This window comes from Tiliqua scincoides, chromosome 2 (assembly GCF_035046505.1).
Source record: "Tiliqua scincoides isolate rTilSci1 chromosome 2, rTilSci1.hap2, whole genome shotgun sequence".
NCBI lineage: Eukaryota > Metazoa > Chordata > Lepidosauria > Squamata > Scincidae > Tiliqua > Tiliqua scincoides.
Genome location: NC_089822.1, coordinates 27987192 through 28013337, shown reverse-complemented (window position 1 = coordinate 28013337; position 26146 = coordinate 27987192). Strand labels below are relative to the sequence as shown.

Below are 26146 nucleotides of genomic sequence, written 5' to 3'. Positions count from 1 at the left end.
CACGTTAAAAATTAATACTGGTTTGAGGTTCCTGCAGCCTCAACCAACATCTAAACATTTTTCCCCTAATCTAATTGGCTTTCCTCTTCTCTGTTACTTTCATTTTCATTTTATAGTTTTAATTCCATTTTTATTTTTTTTCCTATTTCTAATACAGAGTTTTTGTATTCAAAGGAATTGTTTGAGAAATAATGGGTTATGATTAAACAATAGGCATCTACGTGCAATGCATCGCTAGTAATGCACTTCTGCTTTTCTTTGCGATTATTCCCAGAGCTAAAGAGGTCACAAACTTTGCAGTTAAACCCCAAACAAAGCAAGGCTGCCTATGTGCTTCTCTCCCCTATTTAGATATTCACCTATCTATTCTTTAGTTTCTAGAGACAAATGTATTTTAAGGATACTTATGCCCAGGCACCAGACTAGTATTCTAACTAAAGCAAATGTTGCAGAAGACACTGTTCATCAGTCAGTTATGTTCACACAAACTCTCAAAGAACATTAACACACAGTAATGCTTCCTCCCTGCCACTGACAACTTTAATGTTATGAAAGCATATTTTTGTCTATAACAATGATTCTTATGTGGATGCAAGGGACAGCATAACAGTAGGTTTTCTCTTGTGGCCTGCTACATGCATTAATGGGCTTACCCATTATTTCTCCAGTCCAAACTGGGCTACCACCTAATTTAGACTTGGTCCACAAGCCCCAGAGAGGGGAGTTGTGTGGGGCACATGGGAAGTGGGTCTGTAGGAGGACAGGAAGATAATGATAAAAGCAGCGCCATTTTTGGGGGGGCTATTGTGTGGAACAGCTTACAGCTGCTATTTAGCAGGGATCAGTGGTGTTCCTAGGGGACTGTGTTGTATGTTGAAGGAGAGTGGGCTATGTGTCTGGTTAAGATGTGTGGGGCCTGAGGGGCTTCAATACAGAGAGTGACAGCTAGAGGCAGTGAACGCTTAGCAGGCCATTGCAGGAGAAAGGATGTTAACAGCTGTTCTCCTTTCAGGTTCTTTTACCAAGCGGGGTTATCCTGCATGTACTGACAATTCACTCCCAGATATGACGGTTAGCAAATGGCAAGATCATAGCCATCCAGGATATTATCCCTGATGAGCAACACTGAGCTGGCATGTGTCACAGAGACCTGAACGGATGAAGCAAGAGGAGTTAATCTTCCCCCAGTTTTCCCTGTGGGTTCCTGTTGTTTCTTGCAGCACACCCAATTCTAGGTGTCTGGGAGAGAGAGTTGCAGTGATCTATCACAATTCCATCTCCCTGTCCAAACACCCTGTCGTGCAATTCAAGAGTGTTAACTGTTTGCACCCTTGGGATTCTGCTAGTGTATCAGCCACTCACTATACACCTGTCTTTCTGCCTCAGTTGGCGGGGATGGTCTCGGAGATTTATTACAGTTTATTACCTTGTGGGATTTCAAAGTCCATAGTGAGGCCCTTCTAATGTAAGTAGCTCAGAACTTCACAGCTGCTCTGTAACCATGGTAATCATGGGACTGTTTCAATATTGGGTCCCAGTTATATAGTAGGGTATGCTTTGAGGCCAGTTGTTGCTAAACATATGAGAGATCAGTGGGTAGGAGTTTGTTATGACTCCACTGTCATGGAAGATCACTTTCTGGTTGGATTTAGATCTACTGCAGGGGTGTCTTACTTGGGGTGTTGAGCATAAGGCCTGCAGGCCAGATCTGACCTGGGGAAGTTCTTTATCTGATCCCCATGATAAATGGGATCTCCCAGCACCACCATCAGCTGTGAGCTTCAAAGTGACCTGTTGGCAGAAGTGGCACCACTGAGAAGGTGACACTAGCAGCGCCCAATTTTCATACAGGCCACTTCTGCTGAGGCTCCAGGAGAAAGAGAGAAAGAAGGTGGCCTTAGTAGGTGAGGTACAGTATGGTGGAAGATGCAGATCAAGACAGGTGTGAAAGAGAGAAGTGAGGCATTGCTGAGGCACAGCTCCAGAGGGCTTCGGTGGAGCAAAATCTGGCTCAAGGTGGGTCCAGGTGACCTGTCTTGAGCCAGATCCACAGATATACAATTTGCAGATACACAATTTGTGGAAACGGAGGCCCCACAGGTATTTTATCTTCTGTGTAGCTAATGAGTTCCTCAGTGAAAAAGAGCTTATTTCTCATCATCACCTGCTTAATGACATCACTTCCTGACCTCACTAGGCATCATGAATGCTATTTGGTCTGCTACATGAAGCAAGTTTAACACCCCTAGTCTAACTTCTGAAGGTTTGGTGGACTGGTGAATATGGTCCACTCTGTTTCCAGGTGACTCCTGGGATCTTCCAGTCACCCAAGGTGGACACTTTGACAAAGGCTTTATTACACTTTGAAATGAGAAAAGTGGTTCTCAAACATTTTAGTACTGATTTTAGAATGCCATTTTTAGAATGACAATCTGTCAGGACCCACTGGAAGTGATGCCATTTCCTTGGAAGTGATGTCAAGGCCAGAAGTGACACCATCAAGCAGGAAAATGAAACTTCCTTGGTCACTTGGTTAGAGACAAGAAAGAGACAGGGAGAATGCATTCCTGCTGGTTCTGCTAGACCTCTCAGCATCCATGGTTCAATATCAATATGCTTCAGTATAGTCCCTCCAGGCTGTACTGATTCTGGCCCTATCTTGTGGGAAGAGTGTAGAAGGTATTTCTAGAGAACTATTGCTCAGCTTCATGACCTCTGTTTTTGGGACACTGCAAAAGTTCCACCTTGTTTCCAATGCTGTTTAACAGCTACATGAAACTATTGGCAGAGGTTGTTAGAGAATTTATGGTTAGAGAACCAGTATGCAGGTGATACCCAGTTCTGTCTCACTATGTCATCTGATCCTAGGGAGTCAGTGGGTGTCCTGAACTGTTGTGTGTAGGCAGTGATGGGATGCTTGTGAATGTTTTGTTCTGTGGTTTTTGAGAGTCACCAAGGGAGTTTTGTTAAATTGCAGGGTGGCATAACCTAAATAGTTTGTGTTTAATGTAATACATTTTGTTCAATGTAAATAGCTTTTGTTTAAAAACTAGACAAACAGCAACACAACTGTCTTTGCTAGAGCATGGCAGTTCTCCCCTACTCCCATCCATTACATATTGATGCAATATTGTTGAATAATCAAGTAAATGGTAAAAAGTGGTTGAGGCATGCTAAATATTTCCTTCTTGTGCTCTAAACAGAAATAGCCCTTTGTCAGAACAAAGGCTCATTTGGCAAGAATATCTGTTTCGACTTTTTAATGAAATTATTCCAAGTGTGAAAACCGATTACCATTAACACCTATATTATTTATCTGTACAAATTAAATGGCATATGTGCCGGTGCCTTCTAAATACCACAAGCCATCTTAAAACATAACAGCCCAATCCTAATGGGCTGCCTGCCTGCATAGTATGTGTTCCACTGGTGTTGGCTGCTACAAAACAATCAAAAAGCACACAGAGGTGGATTGACAGAGATCCATCAGAAAAGGAAAGCCCATGCAGAGGGCAGGGAGTGGGTGTAACAGAGCCATGATGGGGTAGGCAGGAGAGTGGATCAGGCCCAAGAGGAGGGTGGGATTGGCAACAGCAACACATGCTGAATCCTAATCCCCTTCCTGGTCTGAAACACCTTCCTGGGCAATGTGGACTTGCACCAGCAATCTAGCTGGTGTGGGTTCAGGTTGACAGTGGCAGCAGCTGCAGCTTACTCTGGGACACAGGGACAAATGTCCCCTTACCCTGAGCAGACCTCCAGCAGTCAAAAACTCCCACAAGATGCAGCTGAAACCATGCCAGTACCGCTGCATTGCCAAGTGGGGAGTTAGGACTGGGCCATCCAAAATGTTCTCCTAACTCAAGAAAATATCTAAAGGTGAAAGAAGCACCTGGATCATTTTCAAATTACTAACAACAATATACCTAAGAAAAACCAGTACTTAAATATTTCCTTTTTAAAAAGTGGCTGGTACAACCATCACTGTTCCTCCCTGTCGCAACAGCATTTTTAGCAAGCAACAGAAATCACTCTTTTCTGAATGTATGTTGCGTTCATCCCCTGGGCGAAGCCAAGGAATGGTGCTTCTGCCAAACCGGTACAGGTGGCAGCTGACTTACCCCGACACGTAAGGAGGCGAGGAGCCGGTGAAGATGGTCTATGCACATGGTTTATTCTCATTATCGATTTTACACTTATCAGGGTCTTTTTGTTTCACAAGACCCCAGGTGTTATTTAGCCAGCCTCACTGGCCCAAGGTACAGGATGCCATTTCCCTTGGGTTCCCCAGGCTTCCCTCAGGTTGTCGGGAGCCAGACAGGAGACTCTCCAGGACGCATTTCACAAGCCCGGCGTCTGGGGTCTTTCTTCCTTCTTGGGCCTTCTTGGGCTTTCCCCCAAGGATTACCCTGGCTAGGGGCCTTTCCGACCCTATCCAGGCCAGGCATAGGTCTAAGGTAAGTACCAGGGTTGCTTCCCCTGGCCCTCCTTCCAAAGCCAGAGCCCAGGAAGGAAACTCCTGCTCCCACAGCTGCTGAGCTCCTTATGAGCCCAGCAGCTGGTTTCCCTGACTCCACCCCTTCCAGCCATGTGACCCTTGGCAGGTAGGCCCCTTGCATGGGGGCTGGATCCTGGTCGTACTTATTTGGCTTCCCTACTCTTATGGAGACCCTTGATCCTGAGGAGACCCTTGGTGCTTGAGCTGTGCCCCGGTGACAATGTATCAGCTCCAACACTTATTATACTGGTACACACTAGGAAAATTTGAGGTCTCTTGAGAGGCAATTCAAAACTCTAGTATACAACAACTGCAATTATGTAACCACGAAAGAAACATAATGAAACTTCTGTTCAAAGTTGAAATAATTTTAAGAGAGGAAAAAATATTGCACATACAAAAACATTATAGATAAGGGGAAAAAATCTGGCTTGAAGAGACAGTCTAAGACAGACAGCTTGAGAGGCCATTAATGACTTGGTCAACAACTCACATTTTTACTGATTCACAGCTAGTTTAACTTATTGTATATACCCAACTACTCATTCCCAATAGGCTGGCATTCCTAATCTACTGTAAAGCCATTTAATTACACTACAAATGAATTTCCCAATTATGACCATGAGTTCTAAAAAAATATTTATTGAAACTTATTTTTAAAAGTTCACATTTACACTCATTAAGTTTAAAGCATCTGACAAATCTCTGCCAAAGGATGCCAAGACTAACAATTATATTTTGAAAAAGAGCATTTTAATTCACTAATGAAGGCACCAAAATCCAAAGCAAAACCAAACAAACAAATTGAATGGCTTTATGTAAAGCACACACACAGCCCACCACCACCAAACTGAATGCTTGGCTCTATCAGAATGCTTTCATTATATCCTTGGAAGAAATAGAATGCTACATACCATAATAAAATCATTAATGAGCTACATCACAAAAATATACCAAATGACATTCCAAATAATAAATCAATGAACCATAAACAGGAGCTCACCCATTTATGATATCTTAGAAAATTAATGATCTGGAAAACATTGAAAGGAAAAACATTGTCTCACAGCAACATAAACTTTATCTTCAATTTATACTAGTAATAAACAGCATTAAGTACCTATGAAGAAAGTTTACTGCATTGCTTTCACAAGAGGAGTGGGCTTTATTGTTTAACTATACTAAAATTCTTGTGAGATCTCGTATTATTAATGTAGTACATTTCCAACTTAAGGCAAATGAGACAAATCTTTGACTGAGCACCACCAGTGACCAGAATTCTGACCTTTTGAACTTAGTGCCGGTATAACTTTATTATCAGAGTAAACACTGAAAACTATTAGTGTCACTGTTCACTGAATGGTTAACAGTGAAAAAAATACTAGGAGCACAATTCAGCAAAAGCTAAGCACTTTTAAGTGCCATTCAACATGCAGTTCAACATGTGCTCAAACATTTACTGCTGAAAGCAAAGGGACTTCATGTACTCATCTTTGGTTATTTGCACACTTTATGGGAAAAAAGAATCTCAAACACTGTTGAATATTGCACAAAACAATGCATTTTATGAGAGCATAAGTGACAGTGGCAGAAGAATGCAAAGTTCAGAAGTTGATTCCCCAAAATAAAGTGCTACAGGGTGAGAATTCATTTATCTGCTTGGAATTGCTCATTCCATTACAAATATGAAATGATACTGTGCAATACATTTTCAAGGCATTTATGTTAACATAAAAAAATAAAAGTTTTGATTACAAAGTTTAAATTGTTATAAAATACAGTAAAGTATCATACAACACAGATATGTATAAACCTTCATTCATTTTCAAATTCTAGCCAGACTTCTTATTTCTAGAATATGCTCAGTTAATTGCAAGACCGTCAAAATATGAAGCAGACCTGACAAGTCTGCAGAAAATTGCTTGGATGATCCCCCACCACTATAGACTCCACTTGCACAAATTCTTCTAGGTGAGTAACACACTGGGTAAAAACGCAATGGGAAACTGTGCTTTCTTGATACGTGAATGAATCCTAGAGAAACATGGGCTTCCTTTACCTCCTCAGCTCTGTCACAAAGCCATTACCTGTCAATATTGGTTTCTTTCAACACTGGCTTCATAACTTGTGCAAAGCTGGGAACTATGGCTTAACTTTGGCTACCAAAGCAGAATGTGAAGCCAACTTTCAACTCTAGTTTTTACAACCTGATATGAAAGTGAGTTAAACCACAGTTCCTGACTTTTCATGAATGGGATTTAAGGAACTCGGATGCACAGAAATGGAGGAGAGGGAAGGGGAAGGAAAATAAATGCATAACTGTGACTATCCAGGGCTTGTTCTTGTACGGGTTGGGCATCCCTCATCTGGAATTCTAACATCTACAGTACTGCAAAAACCGCAACTTTTTTTAGCACTGAAATGACACTCATCATGACAAGTTTTGGGGAAGAAAGACTGGTGGAACAGGGGGAGAGAGATTGTGATACTCCAGCTCTTCCTTCAAAGATTGTATTCTACCACCAACAGGAACCACTGGACTCAAGCAATGGAGGAACTTCAGTTCACCAGTTTCATACAACACCAAAAGCAGCCCCAAATATTTCCTGAAGAAATTGGAGGTCATCCTTTTCCAGCCCTTTGACTTCTTTTGATGCATCAAAGCCAAGACTAATGGGTCTATCATCTGTTCCCGGGGCTTGCTGCTTCACTTATGAGGCAACAGAGCTAGGGGTGGGATGGGCGAGACCTAAACAGAAAAGAGGGAGTTGAGAAGTGGGGAGGAGGGGTGGTCTGCTGGTCTGCCTTTATGCTGCTCAGTGGTACCTGCGCTGACAAGTTGATCCACAGCTGCGTTGATCTTGCTAATGGTCCGCCCCTCATACCTGCCTTTAATGGCAGGTGCAGGGAAAGAATGGCTGTGCTGATCTTGCTACTGTGTTTAGATTTGGGCCCCACCCCCAAGATAGCTCATTACATATCTGGAAGTATTCTGAAATACAGAAAAGCCAATATCCAAAGTACTTCTGGTCCCAAGCACTTTGGATAAGGGATGCCCAACCTGTAGCCGGAATCTGTTGTTTCCTGTTAATATCTGAACTGAGTCACTGCCTCCTAGTTCTATTCACTCTAAATCAGTGAGCTGCATGCCTCCCATCAACACCCTTGCCTCAAGCAATGTCTAGCCTCAATGCCTTGCCTGTTGACAGAATGCTTGAGGCAAGGAGATCTCCTCAATTCTCATACAGCAGGTTCCTCCATCATAGTCCTTAAAACATACTGTAAAGTCAATATGACTATTCATTTCCTTTTTTATTTTTCCTTACAAACAAATCTGTAAGAAAAAAATGGCAAGCAAAAGCAAATTAAGCATCCTAAATTAAACACACATATTGAATCTCATATGACATTTATGTTGATTAGGAAGGCCCACTACAAGAGCTACTTTGAGAACTCCCATTTTAAATATCTTATCCTAATTAAATAACAATCCACAAAGGTGGATCTCATAGACAATCAATTCAGACTTTAAACCTACTCCGCAATCAGCCAAAGGTCCCATTATACAGTGCAATCATGTCAGAATTCAAATATTCCAGCTCAGAAATCAAAGCAGAATGCAGACTTAGATCCTTCTCCAACCACACAGGCCACCCCCCCACCCCAGCCCCGGCTTTCAATTTTCCCACCTATTCAGGACAACACACTATGCCTCTTTCCCACCGGGAGCCCGCCCTGCCCAGCAGCTCTTTACCCTGCATGTTCAGCTCTGCATTTTCAATGGTGGTAGAGCTAGGTGCTACGTGACACACCTGAAATTGGCTCGTGGCCAACCTAGTGGGTCCCAATACACAGTTTGAGAAATGCTGCCATAGCAGATTATGGTTTTTGTAACATTTTTAAATTTCTTCTGAAAAGGACAATTTTATGAAAACTGCAAAAAAATAAAATGGGAAAAATATTAAGAATCAAAAATTCTTTTTAAAAGCATGAACCTAAACGCAAGAAGCAGAAAATGTTGCAAAAATTAGGTATATGAAGATTTAATGAAGTACTCACCCATATGCTCCATTACTAATCAGTTTAATTGTTTCAAAATCAATTTCACGAGGTTTCCTCCGAAGTTTAAGGGTTGCATTAGAACTCTTTAAAATAAGAAAAAGAGAGCCAATTACACTAACAAAGCACTATAGGGTGAAAACATAAAAAGGGGGTGCTGTTATTCTAGTCAATAAACTATGGGGCACAATACTGATGGGTCTACTCTATATCTACCAGATATGGCTTCACTGGTGCACTTTGTCTTAGCAACCTTGAAGGCATAATTAGAGCCAGGATGCATTGGTGGGGAAGGGAAATGAATTTCACATACTGGGTTGTGTATCTTAACCCTAAAGCAGTAGTTCTTAAACTCTCATGGAAAGTTTGAGCCACAGTAAGTGTGTGCGGGGTTGGAAGGAAGTAGCGACACAATCCCTTGGATCGCACTGCTTTGGAGGGGCACAGGGACTTGCTGCCACTTACCAAAGCCTGCAGCAGCCTCCTGCCTCCGCAGGGCTCCCCACACTGCAGAGACCCTCAAAATCATGATCACTTCCGGTTTTGCATTCGCAAAACTGAAAGTAGTCACGATTGTGATTTTTACATACTCTGCCGTGTGGAGAGCTCTGTGGAGGCCGGTGCAGGGGCTCCCTGGACCCCCAGGAGGCTGCTGCAGGTTTTGGTAAGTGACAGCAAGCCCATGTACCCCTCCAGAGTGGTGTGATTCCCTTAAGGGGGCAGAGGTCAGGGCTCTCTAGCTGGGGCATTGTGATGCCCCAGTTTGAGAACCACTGCCCTAATGCATAGAGAAGGAGGTTACCACAATGTATGACGAAGGAAGTTTGCTGCCCTCTCTTCCCACACAGTACCTTACAGCCCCTGAAAATCCACTCCTGAAGTTTGTAGGACCATCTAACAACACTGAGTTGAAGCATGAGAAACTGCCAAAAGAGGGGCAAATCAGTGAAAATCAATATGTCACCCAGATGGACTGAAATACTTCCTGCTTCCATACAGTTAGATTTTAATACAACCCATTGGTTTAAAGCCAATTCTTTGCTTTACACTTCTAGCATTCATTTAGACATCTGCTAACTCAGAAGCCAATATCTTTGGCTCCTACCAATTATTGTTGGTGTCTTTTTGGCATATACCTAATTTGTCAAATATATTCAATGATTACAGGTCAGTGGAGACACCATAGTAACCTGTTATGATCAGGCCCCTAGATTGTGCTATTCCTTTCTGCACACAGAGAAAATGGACTCTGCCTTCCCCTTCTACTCTTAATTATGATGTACTGCTGCCTGAAACATTAACCATGACTAGCACTCTTAATGAGGAAGAATGCCTAACCCAACATTTGAAATCAGTGCACTAAATACTTTACAATTCTCTCGTTTATTTGCATAATACTCTCATTCAACAGGCTGAACCTTACAGCCAAGAGAATATGGGAAAATGATCTTCCTGTGTTATACCTGCACTCTATTCATTGCATCATACTGACCCACTAAAAAAGACATAAAACATAATGATTTCTATTCCTCAGGATATTTCTAACTAGCTAACACACATCAAAGGGATGTACTAGATTAGTTACTAGATTAGTCTGGCAACACTTTTGCAATCAATACTTTGTTTACAGCCCAAATTCAGCAGGCATTTTCTGGGTACCACACTGAAATTATCCTGTATAATGGTTTTCTATTGCACCAGCCTAAAGGGAAAATGGAGGCAAATCTTTAAATGGAAGATCATCACTCATGTGATTGTGATGAGGGTAATTTCTGGATTCAGTTACAGAACTGCAGTTCAGTTAGCCATTCTCCTGTATTTTGCTTACTGTTACAATAACACTAATATAACTTTCCTTTTGTACATTTTTTACAATATACCCAAATAATATGGGGGCTAATATGGGGGCTATAATAACAATAACAATAACAATAATAACAACAACAACAGCTTTATTTTTATCCCGCCTTTCTCCCCAAAGGGACTCAAGGCGGCTTACAACATATGCGCTTCGATAACCAAAATCCATGCAGTCCAAAGATACTAACCCCTAAACACAGATGTTCAATAACACCAAGAAACTGCAGTATTTGTACAGTTTCCGAAAACACAAACCTGTTATTAAAGTTTACAAAATAACTTAATGAAACAAAGCATCCAGCAACACAGTTAAAATAACCGTTTCTTTTAAGCTCAATATAAATCTAATCCATGTAACAAAATACTTACACTAATGGATTCATCAGTTTCTGGTGTTGCTGCTGTCCCACTGTCATAGTTTGCTAACTGAGCTATTTCTATAAAAAAAGAAAATGTATATTCAGATTACAATCTGCACACTTATAAAAAATTTTGAACTACAAGATTAAAGGAGTCATTTTTGTGTTTTGTGGAAATAAATTTTATTCAATAAGAAAGAATCAGAAACCACGGTAAGAGATTTAATATCCAATGGAAACAAATCACCTGCATGGATTGCTCTTTACTTCCAGTGTATTTTAATAAATAATATCACAGGAGAAAAAGTTTATATTTATTCCTACAACTTGGTAAGAACTGCTCAAATATCCTACATAGGTGCAACTAACTCAAAAGTGCGTCTTTCAAAATGGGATCCTGTTCAGCCTGGAATAAAATGTGCTTAACAGACACACATTTTATTCAAGGTTGAACAAGATCACACCTTGAATTTCAATTATATTGTACCTTAAAACAACAAGCTTTTCACATGAAGTCCCTCTATGTTAAAAACAGTAATTGTTAAATACATTATCTGCAGCTTGACAGTACACAGGTGCCTAGGACAATCTGACTACACTGCAATTTTTCCCCCCAATGATTTTTATAATACTTCTCCAAGGTGACAAAACTGAAAACCATGCTTAAAGGAGATGTGATGTCACGATAACATTCACATTTCTGGGGCTTTTTGTCTGAGAAAGCTTAGGAAAATGGAAAAATACTAATAAAAAAAAAGTCACGTAGTTAATGTACAATGCAAGTAATTGTGTGAGAACACTTTTACCTCAGAGCAACTGCAGTTTTGTTGGGACTCTTAACAATAAGCTTGCTTACTCTCAACTAAGCTCTCATGCATAAATAAGCTGTGGAACAGTGTTTCTTAATGTTTGTCCCCTACCATACCACTTCATATGGTCTACTTATTGGGAGTACCACTGGACTCCAGACTGGGAGGGAATAAACTATGTGACAGAAGCAGGTAAGAGGCTCAGGGTGGACAGGAGTGCTTTTTTGAGCATGCAAAAAGCACATGCTGGAGTTCTGCCTGCTAGTCCAAGCCTCCTACTGCAGTTTGTCACGTTCCATTGCTGGTCTCGCTGCCAGGTGATAGGGGTCTGGGGGTCTTGTGCGTACCACTGGACACCACCTCAAGTACCACTGGTAGTACAAGTACCACTGGTTGAGAAACCCTGTTGATTGAACCCAGTTGATAGAATCTCCCTTCCATTGAGGCATAGGATTTTCTTTTGGCATTGAAGATCTATGGATGCCGAGTGTCATTTTGGTAAAACGATCAATTACATTATTTAACACCTGATATAGATTCCAGTTGTGTGTTGGAACTGTATGTAAGGGCCACAAAAGGCAGTTTTGTTTTCTTTTGAAAGACAGAATGTATTGTTACTGTTAACTAACCAACCATCCAGACTTAAAGATATGCATATCTAACACAAAACTGACAAATCAACAGGGCTATCTACTGTAGCATGTTCTGTGACATAAGCAAGGCTTGGCAGGTTTATCCAGTATTATGTCACTGTTGCAACTTCATTCAAATATTGTCTGCATATGTCAACTTCATTCAAACATAAGCTAAAATAGTTAGCTCTGTGGTTGTGGTATGGCTTTAGATTGGCATGTGGTAAGTTCTCTCTATGCCCAACAGCCCCCCAATTTTAAATTTTGTACATCCATTTCTAACATAGAAGTGTCTACTGAGGCTGCTGTGCCAATAAAATAGCATCAAATATCACTTAACACTGCAGTCATAACATTATACTAGCAGAACAGTTGCTGTGTCCATTATCACAGATGCAATAACCTTCAGGATTTGAATGTAACAGTACAAAGCACACAGGTAATTGCATACTTATGCAAGGTATCAATATTTCAGCGTTTTTAACTGCATTACTCATATACGTAATAGGATGGGACCTTTATAAGCAAGTGAACAGATACAAAAATGTAGCATTTTATAAAATGACAAAGGGCTTAATAATGACAAACAGCTTATGCTAATAAAAGTAACCATTAATGAATATATATGTAGATTATTTTCACTTATAAACAGCAAACACAAAAGGAATGCACACTCATGAATCCAAGATGCAGAATTTTCAAATTTAGAAGAAATAAGTGTGATCCAAGTCAACTATATAGGCAGAGGGTTTTTTAAAATAAAAACCAACGTATTTTGCTTACTTTAAAGGCCATCTATAACAGCACATTAAAATTTGGAATTAGCTTTACCATAAACTATGGGATTTTTTAGCAGAAGTGCTGATAAAAGGGGTTTTATTGCTTCGTAAGAACTGAGCCATTATAATGCATTGTGACAGCCTTTTCAATCCAAAAATTATATTCATAAATAGAAAATTAAAATAGCTCATCTTTAAACATATCTTTGCAAAATAACCATTATCTGAGAAACACACATTATTTGTAAACAGTAGGTATTAATGGAATGAAACCAAGAGTCAGCTTTTGAAGCAGGGAGCTAAAGAACCATTTCTCAATGCCTGAAGACATTCTTTAAAACTCATCTAAATACCATTAAACATCTGCTTTTTTATTTCATTGATTTAAACCATTTCTAAAGACTCATGATTCAAAAAGGTAAAGATGGTAATTTAAAAGCCATGGGGAAAAATTCCTCCTCAGGGAACATTTCTGAAATACAGCAACCAGGTTCCAATAAATGATGAATCTGTTGTGCTGTTGCTTCAAGTACAGTATAGATTTATCTGGCATTATCTCCAAGTATTGCATGCATCATTTCACTTGAAGAAAAGGTACTGAAGAAAGGTACTATTTCAGTAAAGGAGGAAGACAAAGTATCATAGTTGCAGTCCTAAACATTTCTACTGAAAAACAATTCAATTGAGGTGTAAAGTAGTAGCCTTGCTCACAGATGAAAAGAAAATATTTGTATCTACTATTAAATTAATTTGTTTTTAGAAAGGAATCAACTGTCATGTACATGCAACTGCAATGTACCCATAAAAAGAAGCAGTACACAACTTAGACACCATGCCAGTGATATCTGTGTAATAAGCTTTAAGTCTTTCGTAGACTTGGGGCACAATCCTAACCAGGTCTACTCAGAAGTAAGTCCTATTTTGTTCAATGGGGCTTACTCTCAGGAAAGTATGGTTAGGATTGCAGTCTTTGAAAGACTAATTTTAGAAAATTCTATTTTCTGTGTAGGACCTCAGGTATATTATTCACTAGCCTGGCATCAAGGTTCAGTAATGATAACAAAAAAATAATTTGCATTTGCATGGCACATTGATGTGCTATATTGATACAGGTTTGGACATCATGATCCAGAGCACAAGATAAAAAACTAAAAAAACTAAAAATATTAGAAAGCAGCAGTGCAGATGGAAATGCTGCTTATGTTATATTTACTGACTTGCAGTATAATCCTATGCATGATTACTCGGAAGTTCCATTTTGTCTAACTGGACTTACTTTCTTGTAAGCAGTCAGAGCATCATAGCCATAGTTCACACACAACTTTGCTATAAATTAGCATCCAAATAATTGCTTAAAAGACTGATACTGTTAGATAAAGTCAAGTTCTGCCTTTCTTTTCAAAGGATTTAAGAACTCTTAAGAATTGTATTTCAAGAGCAAACCAAGGACTATCTAAGTCAGTTTCCAACAACAGGCTGGCCAAGTGCTTGAAGGGCTAAGAAGCATAAGTATATATACAGCACAATCCTATGCATGCTTACTCAGAAGCAAGTTCCATCAAGTTCACTGGGGCTTATGCGCAGGTAAGTGTATTGCAGATTAAGGGACAATAAATGGCCTTCATTTGTTTGGCCCCGGAATCTGGTGCTCAGAAGGATACTGGTTCTGATTACAAATGTTACATTTAGCTACCATCATTAGCAGCTGTTGACAAAATTATCTTGTAAATTTAATACTTTTTAAAAACCATCTAAGGTAGTAGTCACCACCACAGCAAGAACTACTGGTTGCCAAATGAGGGTAAATGTTGACAGCAACCAGGTTCAGTCTATACTGCACTTTCCCATGTTCAATCTCTCCGCCCAATCAGTAGGATATTTGAACCAAGACAATTTACAAGATAATTTGTCAGGGTTAGAAGACAACCCGGGGAAATTTGGCCTGGATAAGGTAGAGCCTAAGCTGTGTAAAATGCTGAATCACCAAGAGTAGGTGAAAAGAGAGCTCACTAATTGTAACAGGTGTTGAGCTAGCGCCAGGAGGAGGAGACAGCACCCTTCCTAATTCACGCACAGTGCTTTAAAAGGACTGCAAGAGCCCTCATGTGTGGGAAGGCAGGTGGTCATGTATGTAGCACGATTGTGCTGTCTTTATGTTTCTTTGCTATGCTGCTGTTATTTCTGTTACCTTGTAAATACAGACTGAAATAATGAAGGATTTGTGTCTGAAGTGCTCTCCATCGTGTGGGCTGAGTCTTTGAGGCTGCATTCCGCAGGCAGCAACAGATAAGAGGCTGCTCCCTCCTCGACATAATTCAACATTTTTGACAGATGGTTCTACTATGATACAAGTTTAAACCTCCTTCAAAGAAACATTTTTAACGCAATGATTCTGACGAATGGTTCTGAATAAGTTTTAACTGTGTTTGTGTAGACTTTAACTTATTATATTCAAATTTCCTTTTAAATCAGGGTGTGTTAAAAAAGGATATATACTATAATTGACTACCATAACTGAAATAAAATACAACCATATGATTTAATTTTTATTCACCCTGCTACCCTAGTGGCTATCTGCTGGTATCTGCTGGTATTCCTTGGCATCTTTTTAGATTGTGAGCCCTTTTGGGACAGGGAGCCATTTAGATATTTGATTTTTTCTCTGTAAACCGCTTTGTGAACTTTTAGTTGAAAAGCGGTATATAAATACTGTTAATAATTAATAATAATAATACCCTCTTAACTACTGAGATGTGTCCACAAACTTTTTCAGGATCTTTGTGAGTGAATGTCATTAAAATTATCCAGACCGTACAAGAATACTTTGATATGGTACTTCATTATCTTCAACTTGTATGATCATTATCCTGGGCTAGGACAGATCTCACCTGCAGTTCGCCTTGCTTTTGTTAGCAGTGTTAAACATCATCAGTGCTTTCCTTCTTTGAAAAGACTAATGAGAATAGGCATTGAGAAGCTCAGCCTTTTACTAGCATTACACCTTACAGAATTAACAATGAACTAGCTTTATCTTTTATCTTCTTTCTCCTTCTCTAAAATCTCTGGCTATTTGCTGTTTGGTTTCTTTAAAAAATGGATAATATGGGAATGTGTCAAACGATTAATTTGGTGTCAATCACAAATTGATTTAAGAATGAATTATTGGACCACAAAATTCTCCTACCTTCCAAAGGATCCTTATTCAACCCCAGCTGGCTGATAATATATCGAGGGATGTCTGTTTTAATGCCTTGTCCCTCTTTAGCATGTCCTTCTGCAGCTTCCAAAAGATAGTAAAATTCTTCAGGATCAAACTCCTGAAAAGAAGAGGGAAAAATTGCAGAAACACTTTTAGACTGCTTCATTCCTTCAGAAAAATAAAGTTTCCTGAATCTTGTTGCTCTTCTAAGCTGCTTTCTTCATGAAACAGTTGTGAAGCATAGCAGTCCCACGTACTGCAAACAGAACTGCTATTACCATTGTGGAATGGGTCATTATTACAATTAAAATTTCAATTTTTCTGCACTAACGAGAAGGGAGGAGACACAGGAATCACTATGGCTATGACCATACAATGATGAATCAGGGTAGAGAGGTGGGGTACAATATCAGATTTGAATAGAAGTTAAAAAAGGAGAATGTGATCCCATGGGCTGTTCCTAGAGTCCCATAGGTCCTAAAGGGGGGGAGGGCAAATCCTGGAAAGGAAATGTAATTCTGGGATAGTCAATGACTTGAACCTACATACTAAGTAGACAGAAATTGTCAAAGAATTAAAAGCAGTTTAGATCATTGGTTGGGCTTAACTAGGTTTTAAAAGTAAACCCAGAATGAATTTCACAATACATATAAGGAATAATACCTGCATTATATACATTGAATCTATAATGCCATTTGTGGAAGACACTCAATTATTACAGCTGATTTGTCTCACTTTTTCATAAATTCTTTTCCAACAAACCCATCTCTTCTTATGTCTCAAGACAAACCTAAAATGGAAGTGAAGTTACAGAAGTTTCCATAAAGGGATACCTATGACAGCTGCTAGGGGTGATGTGCACTGGGTAAGAGCCATATGAAAATTTCCCAGATCAACTGCTGATGCAAATTTTCTTTGCTCTTCAGAGAGTTGTTCAATTAAAAAACATTTTTTAAAAGAAATGCTGACAGGCACTTTAAATGAAGTAGAATTACAGATGTGCTCTCACAAAATGGGGTTTTTCTCTTTTTGCCTGACTTTTGCTTGCAATGTACCCCATTTCAGCTGCAAGCCAATAACTTGTTTCATTTTAGCTCTAAGAACCAACACATATTTCAAAAAGTTGGAAGGAAAATGCCCTGGATTTTGAAGTATCAGAGAAAATATGCAATACAGTTGCAATGTCCAAAAAAAAATAATAAAAAGTGAGGTTCAGAAGTGGATTCCTTGGGCTTTCCTCCTTTATGTTCAGACTAACTCCTCCTAAATCAACTTCCTCTTTCTAAATCAACTTCCTCCAGTCTTCATCGCCACCTTGCCAAAGGTGAGGCAGCTTTGGAGAAGGCACACCCAGATATATACAGTGAGCCAGGGAGCTTGGAAATTTAGTTGCCATGCATGCTTGCATCAGCATCCAGGCTTACAACAGTTCCTGCCTGATGATCTTACACTGTATGGGTGGCAGGATTGCATCTAGCTCCAATTACATTAACAAGAGTTTGGTGGAGGGCTAAAGACTTTGCCTTGGATTCTTTGAAAGGAACAGAATTTTAAAATGTTCAGCGTAAGAGCCATCAAGCTGGTACAATTTAAATGAATCAATTTCAAATTAGATCAGGAAGAGAGTCCACCATCTCTCTAAATAAGAGCTGCCTAAATGCCCATGTATAGAAGTGATCAACCACGCAAAACTTGGTATACTGTAAGGTGAACAGCAATTCTTTACCATGGTAAGCAATGCATTTCATGGAAATTGCTGAGTGCCTCATAAACAGGTATCTAATTATTAATCTGAAGTAATTTGCTGGTGTAAGAGCCCTGCCTTCAATGAAAACCAAATTTTAAAAAACCTAAACTTTGAAAATTTCAAATTCCTTTTACAGGTACATGCAGAACAGCAAAAACAATATTTTCTGACTATACCAATTTACTTTACAAACCTGTGCATGTTTACTCAGTAAACATTGAAGTAAACAAGTAAACTCAGTAAGCACTCAGTAAACAAGAAGTCCCACTGAATACAATGAGACTTATTCCAAGGTGTGTACAATATAGGATTACAGTCTACGAATACAATCCTATCCTGTTCCCTGCCTTATGCAGACACACCAACCGGCTGTGCTGCATGCTATGGTGGGGGCCGGTTGGGAGAAGGGGAAAAATTTCTCTTATACCTGCTAAGATCCAGGATAGTCAAACTCTCAGACCTGGTCCGGCTCTTTAGTGGTGCAAGTTTGAGACAAGGTTGTGCCAGCTCACTCTGGAGGGGATAGCTTCTAGTGCAAGTCATCTGCACCAGGTGCCACCCTCTCCCACTTCTGACAAGCTCCTAGGTCCCCCAGTTCTCTCAGCCCTGCCCCATTCTGCCCATCCTGCCAACTTACCAACATCGGCAGGGCTCCTCTTTGGTGTAGCACATGAGGTCTTCCCTGCCAGCTGTGGCAGCTGCCCAGAGCACATAGTTATACACACTTTCAGATCAACAATTATGACACAATAAAGCATGTACTGCCACCAGAAATCTAATTAGCACTGCACAAGATTGGGCCATTATTGATAAAATAGAATACATATATTTGAGTTCCAGGTTTGAATTGGATGAGAGTCCAGATGTCTGCATTCTTTTTTCCTAACTTTCAGTCTTGTCCTGAGAGAACAAGGAAAAGAAGCAAACGATTCCACCCCTACAATATAATACTTTTATATTACATATAATTTAAATATTGCAATGTGTTAAAGTATCTACTATCGCAATGTGTAAAATAGTGTACTAAAATGTACTACAAGCATTGATTCAAAACTAATACATGCTATTAATTTTTTTACCTTATCTATTGACTTTCAATGGCAATATATTTGTCCAAACTGTTAAACAGTGGAATTCTATGCATGTTCATTCACTGTGTTCAGTGAGGCTTATTCTCTAGTAAGTGTGGTTAGGATTTCAAGATAAAATAAGCATAACCTTACCAAGCACTCAAGTAAGCGAGCAGGACGAGCAATGACAATAAGAATCTTTCGAACAAGTTGCTTAATAAGTGCCAATTCTCCGCTTTCTGACCTTTCTTGAGCCTGTCAAAAGAAAAAGGCACAAAAAGAGCCTTGAAGTTTTTTATTGACACATGGAAAACATTACTATGATGAACAAAACACAACTGATAACAGTAGAATTTTCCAGCACAATCACTTTGACATAATGACATCCTTTCAATGTTGATGATAATCAGTACAGTACATCTGTAATCAAAAATGTTATCTTAAATTCATAGGAAATGTTTAGAGTTTTATTTTCATTACTAAGCATGAGAGAGAAAAGGGTTAGTGAAGCAGACCCATTTTGTTTTTATTCAAAAAACACTGAATCATAGAGAAACAAATTGATAGTGGATTATAATGCCACAAATAAATCCAGTATACAACAAATGGCCACCATTTCTCAATAAAATGTCCAGTCTGTTGACTTACATCTTACGACTATTAAATTGTCCATATGAGCTTTTAATAAAGAGTTCTTTTTTTATAGGTATCACATCTGTCTTCCAATAAAGTGCCCCCCAAACTCTTTCTGCCATTAATTAACTTGTTACTAAAGATTTCACATTTCATTCACTACCCTTCAGAAATTTAGGGCTCAATCCTATCCTGTGCTGGTACAGACAAGCCAAGAGGCTTGCGCTTTATCTAGCACAGAATAGGGGCCCAGAGTGGCTCGGCCTCCCCCCGCCCTGGAACGCCTCCCTCCTGCCTCCTCCCTACTCACCCCAGAGTTTTGCGTTGGCCAAGCTCATGAGGAGCTCGGCCTAACCGACTCATGAGGAGGTGCAAATGTGCCTTACGGCATATTTGTAACCCTCCTGGGCTGGCACAAGGGACTTGCGCCGGCCCAACGTGCAGTTTGGATTGCGCTGGTAGTTTAGTAGAACTATTATAGATTCATACTTAAGTATTGAAATGACATACTTGGGTTGGGAGAAAGGAGATATCAAACAAGCAGGATATGAGAGCAGATGCGTCCACTGTATTCAGGTCCATGAAGGACTAGTTAACACAAAACAGAATGGCACTCTTCAATCCTGATAGGTTCCTTCACCTTTAAGCTAAGCCCCCTAAGAGCATACAGGCTCTAGAGTCCCAGTCTTCAAAGCAGAAGCTCTACATCTTCACTGGGATAAAGTACAGTGCAGTAATGGAAAGTACAGCAACTAGTTGTTGCAAGAGCAGGGTGGGGTCCTCATCTGTGGGGTCTGAAAGGGAGGGGTAAGATGTTAACTTAGCCCCTTGCCTTGGAGGGGGCTACAGCATCCCACCCCAGTCCTGTGCCAGTGTATTATAATTATTACTACAAGCAATGGCTGGCAGAGAGCCCAAGGTCAGGGTACTCCTCTTCTTCCTCTGAGGGTGGCCCTCCTACCTCCAGGGGCTTGCTCCTCTATGTCTGTGACCAGCCCGTAACCTGGCTCTTACCCTTGCTTGCCTCTTGCACTTCTCCTTCTACACACTAGGCCTGCCCCACTACACTGCTTGCCTCAATTCTCCCCTCGCTTTTTCAGTTTTCCTTTTGCTTTCTCTTTGTCTTCTGCATTCCTCCTTCTTTCTCTTTTCTGCCTAATTGCCTCTCCATGTCCTTCACTCTTCATGCTTCATCCACTCCGTCCTTTCCCACGGAGCTACTACCAACTGTCCAGTCCCTCATCAGCCTGAGTGCCAACAGCTGGTGCCTCACTAGCCCTCCTCACCCTTCCCTTGCTGTTTGTTAAGCAACTGCCCAGTGGTTACATCACTGTTGAATGACATGATGGTTGGCTTGCTACCCTTGCTCTCATGGTGGGAGCAGGAAGTGAGGTTGACAGAAAACATCTCTGTGAAAAGCTTAAAATGGGAGTGTACAAGTTATTTCTTTCTCTTGGCAAAACTGCCTAAAACCTAGACACAAAAAGCCTGCTTTTCTGAGCTAATTTTAGTGAGAAGTCAGATTTGAGAAGGAAAACAGTACTGCAAGAGTTGCAGAACTCTTAACAGATAATCCTTGCAACACTGAAATTTCTTCCACAAACAGCAGAAAATCTCAAACTGGGAGGTTGCAATGCACCAGCAAGAGAAGCTCTGTCTTCTCTGAGAAGCTCTGTCCCTTTAAGGCAGTGGTTTTCAAACTGGGGCATCACGACGCCCCAGCCTGAAGGCCCTGGCCTCTGCCCCCTTAAGGGCCGGGGGCAGGGAGGAGGCAGGGAGGAGGCAGCTAATGGGACTGCAGGGACTGGGATGTACTCACCAGTCCCGTAGCAGCCTGTTGGGGGTGTGGGGAGCCCTGCACAAGCATCTGCAGGGCTCCCCAGCTCGTCAGAAGTTAAAGTGGAGCCATTGTGCTCCACTTCTGGTTTTGCGGAGGCAGGAGCGCAATCACTCCACTTTCACTTTCTGAAGGCTGGGGGAGCCCTGCAGACGCTCATGCAGGGCTCCCCGCACCCCAGGACAGCTGCTGCAGCCCAGACCCTGCAGCCCCGTCAGCATGCAATCCTGGGGATCATGTGGCTGCCTCCCCCCCCCCCCGCCCCGTAAGAACTTACAGCACTGCAAACTCTCCGTGAGAGTTTAAAAACCACTGCTTTAAGGCAGGGGTCTCCAAACATTTTGGCCAGAGGGTCACATCAAATATCTGGCGTGGTGTTGAGGGCTGGGAAAAAAAATTTAAATATAAAAATTAAGTAAATAAATTAGAGATGGAACTTAGATGAGTGAATAAATGAATGAATGGGCTCATTCATTCAACTTCTCTGGCCCTCAGAATACCCTCCAGACACAACCAGAGCACAGCTCTGGTCATGTACAGTTGTGTGGGCCAGAGCCTTTCAGGGGACAAGAGGCTGGCTGTGGGCCGGATAGAGGCTTATTGCGGGCCGCATCTGGCGCCTAGAGGTTTGGAGACCCCTGCTTTAAGGGATGGGGAGGGGGGAATGCAGCAGCGTGATTGGGACGATTGTGCCACTGCCAGGGATTTCATACACTTCTTGTATACTTACCTGAACACCAGCTGGCCTCGGGGGGGGGGGAGCCCCGCGGACATCTCCGCAGGGCTCTCCAAGCCTCATAAACTCTAAAAATAAAGATTGCGACCCACTTCCAGTTTCATGATCACAAAACTGGTCTCAATCTTTATTTTTAGATTTTATGATGCTTGGGGAGACCTACGGAGGCATCCACAGGGCTCCCCCCCAGGCCAGTACGAGCTAAGGTACAAATACCCCTTGAAAGCCCTGGCAGCAACACAGTTGTTCCGATCTCATCACTGCATTCCCTCCACCCCCGCAAACACTTACAACAGTTCCCAAACTCCCAGAGAGCTGTCTGGCGCAAAAATGACTACTAAGGCATACAATGCATACTGAGCAGCCCACAGCAGCTCCTCCGGGGAAGGGACTTTTGTCCCCCATGTAAGGGAAGTAGCCCACAATGGGGCTACTTGATTCTGTGGTGGCTCTTGAGCCGGCGCAGAACCAAGGAGTTCCTTGTCGGATTATGAGGCCTGACACGGGGCTCAGGATCTGGTAAAGCTGAGCTCTGCTGGTCCTGCCCCCTCCCCCATGCCTCCTCCCTGCCCTCCACCTGCCCCCTGCCTTCCCCCACTCACCTCTCCGCCGCCTAATGGTTCAAGCGAGGCACCAGGTGGTGGACAGCAGGCCAAGCACTAGCATTGGCCCAACGCAGTCTTCTGCTGGGCTAGCTCTGGCACTGGGCCCACAGTAATGGACGCGGACATGCCTTATGCACACGGCAGATAGGGTCCTAAGTTAGTTGTAATCTAAAGGCACATAATGATCCCAGTGTACAAACTCTCTCACACTTAGGAGGCTATTAGCAAGCTAAGACACGCAGGTATATGCATGCACATACTGGCCAAACAGATGATTGGTACTGTTAGCTTTCATAGCACAGAACACATGTTGCAGGACTGGGAATCTGTCTCCCTACAACTCTAAACTGGTGATCAGCACTGTCAAGATCGACAATACGAACTGTACATTATTCTTCCTTCAAGGAACTCAGAATGGGCTACCAGTTCAGCCAGTACACTCATAGACTCTAGTCTGCAAACATAACTGTCGGAACCAGGTTCTGGTTCAAGATTCTTTAAACCCCACATACTGCACTTTTGTGTTCATAGCCCACATCTAGGAAGGTGATTCACACATGAATGCTTGCTTTTGCACATGAATTCCCATTGCTGGATCAGAAAAATCTCTTTAGATTTGAACTACACAATCTTATACTTTAAAAGGGTAAATATTTTACCTTTATATTTGAACAAGAAGCACCTAATCTATACACATAGGGAAAAACAGCAGGTGAGTGAGTTGAGAGAAATAACTAGAATGGAACATTCTACAGATAATCAGAAAAGAAACTGAAAAAGAATGTAAAAGAACAGGAACAAAAAGAACACTTCTCCAATAGGTTGGAAAAGACTTTGCAAGAGGTTTTGAATTGCATTCCAAATTTCTTTGAAACTTTTTTTTGTCTAGTAACAAAGAATAGACTTTCAGAGATCTAATGAATGCAAAGAAACCATATGTTGCTTCTTTAGGCTGAAAGATATGAACGTTCCTTTGTTCATATCTCAGAAAAGCACTTCTTTGTTTGAATAATAGAAGCTGAAGGATAAAGTTCAAATTGCATCCACTACTTATTCACTACTGTCCTGAATGGTTATTCATAAGTGTGAAGTTGAAATGAATAAACAGGTTACAATTGTTTTGTGTTCTTTGCAACTGGATTACTAGAGACTTCATTTTCATTTAAAAAAAAAAATTCCTAAAATTTTAAAATCCCATCAATAGTAATTTTTAATATTGTTTGTTTGTGGATTAAGAGATAAATTTTCAACCCAGTTATTCAAAGACTATAGAGATACGTATTATTGCATCGTAGTATTACAAGGATCGATGGCAGAAACAAAACAGGAGACATGCTGTTCTCACTAGCTATGTCTCTGCTACATCTGTCTAACAAGCATTAGTATGCTGAATGCACTTCTATCACTATCAGATGTTTAAGCCTATAACATTAGGTGCGTTTGTGAACTAAAGATTCTATGAAAGTAAAGAAGGGTGCTGGAAGAAAACATTAAACTCAAATTGACCTTGACCTTAGAACTACAAAAATGTCAGCTAAATCAAAGCTGCTCAGATGTCTTGTGACTTCCCCAAACTATGCAAAGCAATCACAATGTGCGAAGCAGCAGGAGGCACAGCTATCCACTGAATGTCACAGCTGGGAACTGACAACAAATGCATCATCAGAAACCCTAAGTGTGTTCCCACAATTTAGTTCCAACAAACAGCAGGCCTCCTTGCAAGGATTTATGTTTGAGATGAACACTGTAAAGATAGCAAAAAAGCATATTTTCATACGTGGGAACAAAAAGTACATAAATGAAAACCATAAAAGCGCTACTTGAGCCCACGAGTATTATTTACAAGGATGTTTTGGTCAAATGTTCACTTTTATCCATAATTTAACCACACAAAAACCATCCCATAAACCCAGACCTTAAAAAAAAATCCACAAATGATTTTAAAAAACCACAACTGTATTTAAAATATAAGATAATATCAAAATATGATAGAAATGACAGCAGATCATGGTCAGGTAAGAATAACTAGGGGCACCTTGCCTACAAAAATCTACAATCTAGGAAAAAAGCAAACTAAGGTGTAGGATGTGATTGAGATTAATAAAATTGTGCATGGTATGAAGAAAGTGCATTCTCTCATAAAACTAGACTGGAATAATTCCGTGAAACTGATTGACAGAACATTCAGATCAGAAAGGATAAAATACTTCACACAAAGTACAATTAATGTATAGAATTTGTTGCCATGGGATGTGGTGTTGTCTCCTAAAGAATTACAACTTCATGCAATTCTTTCAAACACTAAAACAAAATAACTCACGAGCACTTTACATAGTACTTCATAATTTCAGTGTAATGACCTCATGACAATGATGAGTTCCAAAAAAAAATTGATGGAATAAAAAAATTTAGCTAAGAAAAACATCAAGGATTTAATGAGCTCTTGCAGAACCCATTGATCAATAGATAACCAAGTGCATTATGGTAACCAGACCTGACAGTGGTTCAGGGACCTCCATACTTATACATTTCCTTCCACTGATGTCCTCAACATTTTGAACACAGAGAGTTTTGTGTTCAGCATATGAAATTACATGCCAAGTATTAAATGTCTAAATAAAGCTTTATTTTGTTATTTATTTAAAATATTTATATTCTGCTCTTCTGATGCTGAAATCTAGCCTCATGCACCATGTCAATTTGATTGTGAATAAAGTTTGTAGAACCACCCCTGTGCACACCAGTTCAGTTGCTTTGAGCAATGGGGATGTCTCACTTCATTTGTTGGCTGTAATTCTGTATCCATAAGAGGTCCTGTGCTCAAATGTCCAGAGCAATCCAAACTACATTTACTCAAAAGTAAGAGAAACAGCATTCAATGAAACTTGCTCTGCACATGTCATTTTAGGACTGCAGGTTTAAAGTGGGTGGAGAAAGATAAGAAATTTGCTGCTGGGTGGAGAGTGATACTATGCACTTGTTTTCTAGAAAAGAAGGAATAAAACTCATGCACTCATGTGCACAATCAGATGAACTCACAGAAAAAATCACAGTGAATGTATTCCTCATGCAGGGAGCCTTGTCAACCATAAATGTGCCTTTGATGTTGTTTGGTTTCAACATGTTTACATGTATGTATTGGCAACCTTCAGTCTCGAAAGACTATGGTATCGCGCTCTGAAAGGTGGTTCTGGCACAGCGTCTAGTGTGGCTGAAAAGGCCAATCCGGGAGTGACAATCCCTTCCACACCGGGAGCAAGTGCAGTCTGTCCCTGGTCTGTCTGCCTGGCTATGGGCCTTCCTTCTTTGCCTCTTAGCCTCAG

The 26146-nt window shown here is 40.7% G+C and overlaps 1 protein-coding gene across 5 annotated transcripts in view; it reads right to left on the bottom strand.

The window, feature by feature from the left end:
- The window catches only part of MAST4 (microtubule associated serine/threonine kinase family member 4), a 248515-nt gene that overhangs the window by 47085 nt on the left and 175284 nt on the right, over positions 1 to 26146 (bottom strand). For 4 of the 5 annotated variants that reach the window (XM_066616677.1, XM_066616679.1, XM_066616680.1 and 1 more), the window contains 4 exons: positions 19166 to 19267; positions 16181 to 16313; positions 10787 to 10854; positions 8558 to 8643 (listed from right to left, as the gene is read on the bottom strand). In XM_066616677.1, coding sequence (XP_066472774.1) covers positions 8558 to 8643; positions 10787 to 10854; positions 16181 to 16313; positions 19166 to 19267 — 389 coding nt within the window. Of the gene's footprint in view, positions 1 to 8557; positions 8644 to 10786; positions 10855 to 16180; positions 16314 to 18579; positions 18601 to 19165; positions 19268 to 26146 lie in introns of those variants that run through there. The other variant, XM_066616681.1, reaches the window with a different exon arrangement.